We start from the raw sequence: 10,983 nt of genomic DNA on the forward strand, positions 1-10,983 counted from the left end.
TGCAAACAACTCTTTTGATAAAAAAACGAAATGCTCCCGGAAATTCTTGCTCCTATTGGACCATTTGTAGTTATATGCATCAAGATCCACATGACAAACAAAGGGATAATCAGCAGTATAATGAAGTGAATGGTGTGATCCCCTTGCTTGTGGAATTGAAAGGGGGCCTCGACAGCAGAAGAACGACAATCAAAGGCAAAAAGAAAAGTAGGCCAGATGTAGACATTAAGGGCTTGTATCTATTGAAGATTTGGTTCAAGAATTGTGTAACTTTATAGAGTTTCTGAAAATAGAATGTGATGAGGAATGTAACAATTTAATAACCAGCAATTAAAGAGAGGGAAAGAAAAGGAGAGAATCAGAGAGATTTGTGTTCGAATTCAATAATAAAGTTGTCTTGTTACGAATAAAAAGCCTGTTTATATAAACTAGGATAATTTCCTCTATAAAGAAAAAAAATAAATGCTCTTATAAATGCAATAATAAAATTGATTTAATTTCTCCTACGCCTAGAATAGACTTTCTATGTTGCATCAGAATGCCTTTAAAGGCTTTACAGAAAAAAATATTGATTCATCATTACAATTTACAACCTATCCGTCTACGCAGCGATGCACTCGAACATAATTCTTATGTTGTTTTCACTTTGCGTTCGAACATTGTCTCAAGTTGCTTCGCTTGTTCTTCGATCCGCGTCTGCAACTTTCTTTGACACTAATCACAGACGAAATAAAAAATGAGTACTAAAGGATTAATGAAGTGATGAGTGAAATAGCAAAGGGAGATAAAAATCAAACCTCCAATTGCTCGTATATGCGCCTTTGGAAATCTACCTGAAGCCTTAGTGCTTCTACTATTTGCCTCCCCCTGTATATATCACATACCGAAAAATCTTTATAAGGTCTCAAGTATATCTGAAAACGTCGTTTAACAAGAGTAAAACAATCCCTCTTCAAGGGTGTGGTCGACCAAATTTAACATAGTCCAAAGTCGTTTCAAAAGAATTTATTTCCTTGGACGTAAGTATTCATGTAGTCGATTTCAAATTTATTAAAGGTGAAAATCAGCTGAAGATATACTTATTATTATAGGATGTTATGAATCCACATTTGGAACTCTCTTTTTTCTTCTCTCCTTTCAGTCATCAGCAAGAATCTTGAATTTTTGTAAGAAATTCATATTGGATGTAAAACTTACGTTTCTGCATCGAGTTGTGTTGTTGAATCTGCGCATATCTGTTTCCGACCTTTCCCTGCATTAGTGAAATAGATAAAACCATAAACAATTTGTCGAGAGGCTTGAGTTTTTAGACGAGGTGGTTCAAAACTGTTCAATATCAATTTGAGTGACATCTGCTAGTGAATCATGGTGCACGCGCGCGCAAGTGAAACGAAACTATAGAAAGTTTACAAATAGCAAGGAAACCAGTATTGTGTTCCAAGTTACACCAGAGCCAGTACCTTCTATAGATTCTGATATGTAGTGAGAAAAGCGATACTTCTGCGGAAATTAAACGAGAAAATTATAGAAAAACTCGAGTTTCTTGAGCTGAATATAAGAATAGTAGCTTGGCAAACCTGTAAATGGCTCTTAACATGAACGATTGTCAATCCTTCACAATTCATTAGCTTCAGGATCCCCTTAGGTGTTGCTTCTGCACACAGCCAATTCAGCTGTATCATAAGTAATTATTAGATTTTAATTACAATTGCTTCAAATAAGTGCTTATTTTTACTTACTTTTGGCACCCCCAAGTCGATTTACGCAGTCGATGAATTTCTTATGAAGATCCTGAGTCCATCTAATCCGCGTTCGATTTCTCAAGGTTGGCTTTTGTGAGACAACATTGTTTGGAACAATGGTTGTAATCCCTCGGGAACAATCTGGCTTCATAATCTGAGTCCCATAGGAATAAATTTTCGTGTCTCAAAATGTACGTAAATATATTGTTTTAAATGAGAAACGGAAAATCAGATATGAGTCGAGTCAAACTAATTTACTCACTTCGAAATTTTTATCGATGCTTGAAAAGGAGTGAGTCGAGCTTTGATGCTGCTCGAAGAGGGATCTAATGGAGTTCCCCTGCAAGTTAAGGACTTGATTACCATGAAAAGAAGATTGCACAAGGGAATGCAAAGTGTCTCTATGTTGATAATTGGCATCATCTTCTTGTGATGAATCAAAATCATCCAAAGGTCTAAACATTTGATAACACGACGAGGCGTTGCCAACTTTATGATCGGTTAAATAACTTGGCGACTCAAACCGGAAGGAAACATCAACATCGACCGATCCAAATTCATGCCGAACATCAATCTGTCGACTATTCATCTTTAGACCACGAACTAGAAAAATGAAAAGAAAGTCGAAGAACGAACTCGAAAGGCCCGTGCTTTATAACAAGTCTGCCTAAAAATATCATAGAAGAATCAGTGGCAAATGACAAGAAGACTCCAAGAAATAGGAGATTGTATCAATGAGGAGCTCTATATAACAAGAAATATGCAATTTTTTTCCCTAAAGCTTTGTGTATGCTTTTTGAATTATTTTAATAAGGAAAAGGATAGGGAGGAAATTGACAGAGAAATAGGCCAAGAATTTAAATGAACATTCATTTGTATCCTTTGACCTATGCAGATTCTTTTAAAAAGTGAAGTTTTAGTCAGTTAAATAATATAATACAATTGTGGGAATGTTGTCATAATGTCAATAGGATTACAAAGTGTTATCATTGTTGTCTACGTCGCAGCAATAATCCTAGAAATAAAAATATAAAATTCCTAGTTATTTATGGTTCAACGCTCACTCGTGTCATCTGGAAAACGAGCGGACAGGATTGATCATCTTCGAGAAGTTTTCTATTTTTAAAGTGCATATTTAACAATTTAGAGAGCATTTATAAATTGAGCATACAAATTTTAAATATTTCAACAGGCTCTTTATCTTTAATAGTTAATTTTACCTTTATATTTCATTTTCACTAGTTTCCCTCCAAATTTTTATATTATTTTTCTGCTTTGAAAATTAAAATATTTCATATATTTTTAATTATAGAGATTATGTTTGACCCACTTTTTATTTTCCAATGTTAATTCGAAGAGTCAATTTAAACATAATTTTAAGGGTTCACTCTTTAAAAATAAAAATCTCTATCTATTTTAAAGAGTGTTGAAAATGCTCTCATAGAAGAAAATATATGAGGAAGTTTTAAAAATGAATTTGTATTCAAATTGTTCATACCACCTCAATATTTCGCTTGTCGTAGATTACGAAGAACTCTTCTCATTTCATCGTAATATTTCATTTATCATCGTTCAACTCTTCTCATAAATGAAATGAGATATATCTATTCACTCCAAATGGAAGCAAATTTGATACATGGTCGTAGAGTGTGTAGGTGCGGGTCACAAGAGTCTCTTACGTCATTTTTAATCAAGATTATAAGAAACCATACAAAAGATAATCCTCCTACCATATGATTGGTAGCAATAAATGAAAATTAAACATGAGTTTTATTTAATTTTAATATAATATGCTTTGTGTACAGTGGCCAAATATAATGTGTCTACAAAAACAAGGGTTTATTGGTTATGAAGGGACGCGGCGTCTCGATCATTCATTTGGGACGATATTTCTTGCATAAAATCACTTGTCCAGGGTTAAAAACAGGGGAGTAAAGATACATGCTGACGTCTCAAAAATTGATTCATATTTTTGTTTTAATTTTTCAAATTGTCTAATCATACATCGACACGGGTCCTATTTGAATTTGAACCTAAATGTGTAGCATGATTGATATTTCTTTGTCAATTCGAGCATGTTTGATGGTCATTAAAAGAAATTGAAGCCGGCTTGGCTCATAAATGTTAACTAAATTAAACGGACGCTTAGGAGTTTGAAAGGACTCTTAACAACTTTATGTGACTTTCGAAAAGGTCAAACCAATAACAACATGAATTGCAATTTTTGTGAGTATTTCAAAGATAAATAATTCATGCACCTGTCTGATAATAGGTCTTGTAACCTCCCAAGTTCGTCTCGACCCATTTTGTCAACGAGTCAAGCCTGAACTGATTGTTAATCAAGAGCTAAAAGCCATGCTCGAACCACGGGCTCTGCCCATGTAGGGCCAAGATGAACCATTCTAGAGGCCGTCGTATATATTTTTAATTAAATTGCAGAAATTTAAAATAAAATAAATAAGGGATATATACGACATGTAATTTATTATTAAAATCGATTTTCTTATTTGTTCATGTAAAATTAAAAAATATTAAAGGTTACTTTTTCTAATCAATCAAGTCAAACGTTGATTTTAACCAAACATTTTGTGAAACTCAGTACTCAACTTCCTAAAAAGTTAATAATAATTTTAACCGAACACTGTTAAGAAAATTAAAACGTAATTAATGGCTTCCAATAAATAAATGTTGCATATCTATACAATGAGTAAAAAAGGTACAAAGTTATACACGACATGATGTAAGAGGCTAAGAATTCTTTTTTTTTTTTCCAATTATGTATATATATGTTTGTTCAACTATAATCTCATCATCCCGAAAATTAATACGTGTTTAGAAATTCACAAAGCATATCTTTGGTGACATTTAATTAAAACTAATGCTATCTAACATCGATTGTGTTAAAACACAAGTCTAGATATCAACATATCATATGTCCTATTAAATGGATCATAATTTCATATATTTAAAAGTAATCAAACACGCCATTATTTCCTTCAACAAAAGAAGTATCATATATATTTGTTCTATTTTGTAACCAAAACCACAAAACAAATTAAACACAACAACACAAATCATGATAGCAATCCTCTTTCATCATTTTCATTTTTTGTATGTTTTTTTAATTATCGCACAGATTTCTTCCTTCAAAATGCTAGACAAAAGTCATTCTTTTCCCCTCAGCAATAGTTTGCACTAAAAACCAGCCCATCCACTAGGTTGGGAACCCAACTTGCTTTCCTTGTTCTTTGATTCACCAACGCGTTTAGAATTTTTCAGTTCGCCAACAGGTACATTTACCTGAGAGCTAGCGACCGGAACAGCCTTAAAATTATCTGCTTCAAACCCCCATTTATTGGAACCAGAATCGAATTCCACAGCTTGTCTATTCTGGTGATTGTTTCTTGTTCTGACAGATTTAGGAGCATCATTTGATGAAGTCGTCTGTGGCTTGGAAACATCAATGAAAGCCTGCCACGGCTGAGATTCTGGGCTTGGAGATCTTCGATCAAAGAAACCCTGTTGGAGTTCCAAGACGGTTCCTTCAATCTTTTCATTCTGTTTTAACAATAATGAACATAAAAAGATACAAGTTAATCGTGCTAGAACATTAAAAGAAAAGTAACGATTTAAGATTGATGGAAAATACTACTGTAGGGGTAGATAATTGGCTTCCAGGCGTTGCTAGGTTTCTAGAGGAATCTCTATTCGGTGGAGTTCTTGCTGCAAGACCTTGCTTAAGTTCTTGTATCTCTTGTCGTTGTGATCTGCAAATTGCAGATAGCTTTTCATATTTGGAAGTTATCTCAGCCTTCTCCGTATTGACATGTGACAGCTGCTCTTTCAGCATTTCTACCTCAGCCTTTAACATCTCTTCCTGTGATGATTTCTGACTGTCACTGCCAGGACTCGATTTAGTAGTACTCAATTCACCAGCAAAAGCATTGAATCTCTCATTTTGAAAGGTAAGTTTGCCCTCTGGTTTTGGTTGTTTGAATCTTTCGGTATTATAATCTGAATCATCAGGGAACAGATTTATTTTGACGTCCTGAGAAGGACCGTTCCCCGGCATATTGACAGATCTTCCCAGTGAATTCTTTTGAAGATCTTCTGTTTTTCGCGGGGTTACATGGGAAGCTGGACGAGTCTCATGTCCGGAGGATGTATGGCTGGTTAAGTCTTCATCATATTTGGGCCTAGTTTTCTCCTCCAGGCCCACTGAATCCTTGGCATGCTGAGTGGTCCAGAACGCACCTAAAGGACCTGTGCTTCCACCTGTATTTCGATTACTCGAAGATGCCGATACATTCTGAGGCACTTCAGTTGAGGGAGGAGGTGGGGGACTTCTACGAGGCATCGGATTAGACTTATTTGAAGGCTTTGCCGTGCCTGCATATATACATATAGCCCATAGGTTGAGGGTTCAAAAATTAATTGGAAATTCGTAGTTTGGATTTTCTAGCATAAGAAGATGTAAACTTTTTCTTACCACAGATTGCGCACATTCCCTTGACATTTTTGAATCAATAAAAGTTTAATTATACACCTCAACACTTTAAATTCTGAAAACAAGATCAATGTCCTCACCTCCGAGCACATCAGTACTCTGTTGCTGTATTTCTGGAGGTCCGTCAGGTAATGACTTCTGTAACTCCTCTGGTAATAGACCATTAACACGAAACCAGACCTGCAAAAAAAGGAACAGCTAAATGCGGTTAGTAAGCACAGATATGAGCTTAGCCCTTGCGACTATCACGGGCACAAACAATCTACAACTAACCTAAATTCATCGAGATCAATGGCCAATCAAGCAAAATGCTTGCCTGCGTGATATCTGGTCTGTCATCTGGAGAAGATTGAAGCATATCTCTAATAAGGTCAACGATTGACTTGTTGTATTTTGGCATATCTGGAATGCGATAGTTCCCGTTTAAAACTTGGAGTTTTGATTCACCATCAAACGCTGACTTGAAGTAACTTATCCGGAAAAGGAGACAACCTAGTGCCTGCAAACTAACAAGCTAAGTATTGCATGTTTACCAATTTTGCACAAGATTCATGCATGCTAAGATACCTTTTGGATTTTCATAGGGAACCTAAGAACAAGTCAACTTACCCATATGTCTACCTTCTCATTTATAAGTTCTCTTCGAAATAAATCCCACATCTATACCATAAAAAGGAAAGAAAGGAGTCAAAAGCTGTACCATAAAAAATAACAGTAATATCCTGATACATAGTCCTCCACCTACCTCGGGCGCTCTATATGCAGGCGTAGTGTGTTTCCTGATATTATCTTCCTCAATTCCCATTTCTTCAGGTTTCTCAAAGCGTTTATGATTGGTAGATGTACTACCAAAATCACACAATTTCCAAAGTCCATCAGATCCCAGTAAAAGATTTTCTGCCTTCAAATCTCTGTACAATGCAATGCAATGATAAATCATAAATATATAAGTTATGACAATAAGAAATTTAGAATCTCAGAATAGCATTTAAGTCCAATAACGATCTTATTTTTGCACCATGGAACTGGAATTAGAACCAAACAAAATTCCATGAAGGCAATTTTGTAGCATATTCTTACTCTGCAGACCCAAAAACATAAGTATGGCTACTCTGCATACAAATACATTACTCTAGCAAATACAGGCTCAAATAGACATGTTTAAAATGATAAAACTCAATAGAGGCATAGATTATGGCAATCCCTGAAAATAGACTGAACGTGACAACTTGTTAGGAAGATGATGAATCTAAAATAAAACCATGCAGTGACAAACATCATGAATCCTTGCCTGTGAGCAATGGGTGGAGTCTGACAGTGCATTGCAAAGACAGCATTGCACACATCCCTGAAAATTACAAGGATCTGCTTCTCCTCAAAGAATCCAGCTCCCCGATTCTCCAGCACATTAACTAGAGACTTCTCACAATATTCCATGAGGAGGAGAGCCTCCTTAGTTCGACCCAGATCAAAGATGGTATGGGCATAAAGGGTGACAATATTGGGGTGCCCTTTAAGTGATTTCATAACTGAGATCTCCTTCATTACTAGTTCTAACAATTCTTCATCATTACATATGATGTGCTTTAGTGCATACTGCTTGGAGCCATGTATTGCATCTCGAGCAGAATAAACAGAGGAGAATCCACCTTCTGCAATGACATTACGAACCTGAACTTTGAAATTTCCAATGTCGATTACACGACCTTCAATCCCAGTTTGCTCTTTAGATGTAAAAGGTTTGAACCTCCACATGGTCAGCCGTGATACAAAAAGACTGGACCACCGAAAATATGATATAATTGTTTAAAAGTAAGCAAAATGCAGTCATATTCAATACGAGCCAAAATTAATTAAAAAAAGTATAACGTTGAGGAAATACTAGAGTAATTATTAAAATGGTCCTGTTTAAAACTCACTGAAACAAACGACCATTACACGTGTTTAATGAATTACAATCATTCTTACGTAACTTATACGTCAATTGGTTAATTTGGTTCAAACTTTAAAGCATACATCAAACCTACTAATCAACAGTTATTTTTGAATTGGGCCTCAAATAGGATGAAGAGATTACAGTTTCTTCTTAAGGTATCAGCATTAAATACAAACTATAGGTAGACAGCCTGTACATGATGAACTGATTGGAGCCAAACTTGTTGCTATTATGCTGGAGATGACCCCAAACTCTATTTATACAATTTTGACAAGCATAACCACTGGACCCCCATAATTTCCATGTACAGTGAATGAGTGACACGAAAGTAGAAGTTTTTTTCTTTATTTCTGCTTTACACATAAAAAAAATAAAAGAAACAAAAAGATTGGTTTAAAATCTGGGAAAACATGGTCTACTTTCAAACGAAGAGATAAATATTGAAAAAGTTGAGAAATCCAGGGGAGTCAACACGGCTATATAAAGCTCAACAGGCAATAAGTTATCGACGAAAGATTGATACAAATTTTTCGCAACCAACATGGAAATGCTGAAGCGCATTTAGAAAATCTTATTTCCTGTACTCTAACCTAGCTCTTCTAGCAACAGTCAGGAGCTCCACAATGTGTAATCAACATCCCCATTTCATTATCATTAATGGTTATCAATATCTGTACAGAATATCTATCAAATATCAATCTTTTGATGCATCATTACCAAATATCAGCCATTATTATGTATCCTAAACTTCAACAAGTTAACTAGGATCAAAATTTATAGCAGTTATTTCTAAAATTGCGTATGAATTGGAAAAAATTGAGCTTCCATTGTTATCAACAATTACTTAGAATTGGGTCTGAAATAGAATGAATTAATGATTACAGCTTATTCTCAAGGTCTCAGCATTTAATACCAACTACTTGAACATTGCCTATTCATGAACAATGAATTGGAGACAAGGTTTGTGAGATGCTAGAGATATGCCTTAGCTCTACCAGAGACAATCCGACAAACAAGCTCTGGAACCACATATTTCCAAGTACTACTGTGGAAAAGTGATACGAACATTTAAAAATTTGTTTTCTTCCGTTTCTTTGTTTGACATTACACATTTCACAAGAAGGAAAAAAAATCGTTTTAATAAGGAAAAAAACATGGTCTATTTCTAAACAAAGAGACAGAGTTGAAAATTCCCAGGGGTCCGGGGGGTGGGGGGGTAACCAAGGTTAGATACTGCTCAACAAGCAATAAATTATTGAATATCAAAGTCCAAATGAAATTATATCAAGCCAGAGTCAAAGGAATAATTCTTCTTCTGTATCAAATATGTACAGCTTCATGAAAAAGTTCCAAAAAAACAAAGCTTGAGGACCAGAGGACAAGCAAAAAATATAAAATGTTTTCAAATTAAGAGAAATTATATAATTAACAAAAGAATACACCATTTGTTTGCTTTCTAGTTTCTAGTTTGGTTATCTAATAGAGGAGCATGTCACTGTTGTAGGTTGTCTAGAATCTAATTATTTTGGATCTTCTAGTAGATGTATCAATGAACAGAACAGTGTAGCAAAAAAGGATTCATGTAGCACAACCCCAAATTTGTTGCAGATAAGCCTTTAGTTTGCTTTTGTTGTACACTTCCCCATTACCCAGCAGATATCTGAAGAGAGAGTGAAGGGGAGAAAAAGGAAAGAAAGTGAAATCAAATTTAGCTCACCTTTTGGTGTTATATCTACCAAGAAGATGTTTTGTGTCAAGTTACCCGTAGAAGAGAAATGTGGATGTCCCTGGTTTTTTAACTTGTTGAGTGCCGTGGTGAAACAATGACAAACTGTTGTTCTTGTTACTTCCTTTTGCATTCCTATCTAAATCTAAATTATAAGTAGAATTAGCATTAAACTAGCAGTAACATTAATAATTCACATCTATAAGCATTATGTAATAATTAATTCTTGTCATTAACAATAATGGTGAAAGACCTGTGTTATAAAAGTACTGATCCATGTATAACTGAATATGGATACAACAAATGAGACCAAATTCTCCCTACAATCGTAGAAGCAAAAGATGGTAGTCTCTAGTAAACCACTGCATACACCCATAATTAACAACAACAAGCTAGCCTTAATATATATCTTCAATCTAATGATTGAAATTTTTTCCTTGAATTTCAAAAAAGAAAATAACCCATTCGAATGATTTTCCCATCGTTAGTCTAAGAATTCCAGATCCCTTTAACAGAAGATCTGAACAAAAAGCCAGACTATAGATTATACACACATATATACGAGAACGAACATTTGAAAAACAATAATGTGATCTGGAATACGTAAATGAAGACATATTTAATGTGGATGCAAGATTTAAGTTGAAGAATTGAAGAAAACTTGAATTAAATAGTAAAAATGAGGGAACTGAACAAATGGGACCTCAAAAAATTGGGAGCTAATTCAACCAGTAACAAAATAAATCTAACACAATAGTTGTAAAGAAGAGACGGATGTACCTAGAAAAAAGTAGCAAAATCCGAAGCTAATGTACGAGATCTGCGTATCTTGGATTCGGGCGCTTATAGATTCTGATGATTATATGAGATCTGTGAGCAAAAAGTATGAACAAAATGGGGGGGCAACAAAAAGAGGAGGGTCGATTGCTTTATGTATAGTGAGATTGGAGTGCTGTGTATAGAAGGCTAAAGGAATGTTGAGGAAGATTTGCTTTCGGTTCCACCATCACCATCTTCTTGCGTTTGGCAAAAGATTAATATATATTATGTGAATTGGATCGATTTGTTTCTT

The 10,983-nt window shown here is 34.9% G+C and overlaps 2 protein-coding genes across 5 annotated transcripts; both read right to left on the reverse strand.

Moving 5' to 3' along the window:
* Positions 1 to 470: 470 nt before the first annotated feature.
* Positions 471 to 2,623, reverse strand: LOC111410442 (myb family transcription factor PHL5-like). The gene is made up of 7 exons (XM_023040772.1): positions 2,005 to 2,623; positions 1,740 to 1,896; positions 1,578 to 1,654; positions 1,461 to 1,500; positions 1,198 to 1,252; positions 798 to 867; positions 471 to 714 (listed from the first exon to the last, which is right to left on the reverse strand). The coding sequence occupies exons 1-7, from the start codon at positions 2,329 to 2,331 to the stop codon at positions 631 to 633; spliced, it is 810 nt and encodes a 269-aa protein (XP_022896540.1). The 5' UTR covers positions 2,332 to 2,623; the 3' UTR covers positions 471 to 630.
* Positions 2,624 to 4,704: 2,081 nt separating this feature from the next.
* Positions 4,705 to 10,983, reverse strand: LOC111410443 (AP2-associated protein kinase 1-like). 4 transcript variants are annotated; one of them, XM_023040775.1, is made up of 10 exons: positions 10,692 to 10,983; positions 9,948 to 10,056; positions 9,778 to 9,845; positions 7,541 to 8,026; positions 6,995 to 7,160; positions 6,859 to 6,909; positions 6,566 to 6,748; positions 6,330 to 6,429; positions 5,392 to 6,131; positions 4,705 to 5,300 (listed from the first exon to the last, which is right to left on the reverse strand). In XM_023040775.1, exons 4-10 carry the CDS (start codon positions 8,002 to 8,004, stop codon positions 4,938 to 4,940), a joined length of 2,067 nt encoding a protein of 688 aa, XP_022896543.1. In that variant the 5' UTR covers positions 8,005 to 8,026; positions 9,778 to 9,845; positions 9,948 to 10,056; positions 10,692 to 10,983; the 3' UTR covers positions 4,705 to 4,937. The 4 variants fall into 4 exon arrangements, with proteins under 4 accessions (XP_022896543.1, XP_022896542.1, XP_022896544.1 ...); XM_023040774.1 differs by lacking the exon at positions 9,778 to 9,845 and having other exon boundaries at positions 9,903 to 10,056; XM_023040776.1 differs by lacking the exons at positions 9,778 to 9,845; positions 9,948 to 10,056 and having other exon boundaries at positions 5,395 to 6,131.

The sequence above is a fragment of the Olea europaea genome, chromosome 15, assembly GCF_002742605.1.
Source record: "Olea europaea var. sylvestris chromosome 15, O_europaea_v1, whole genome shotgun sequence".
NCBI lineage: Eukaryota > Viridiplantae > Streptophyta > Magnoliopsida > Lamiales > Oleaceae > Olea > Olea europaea.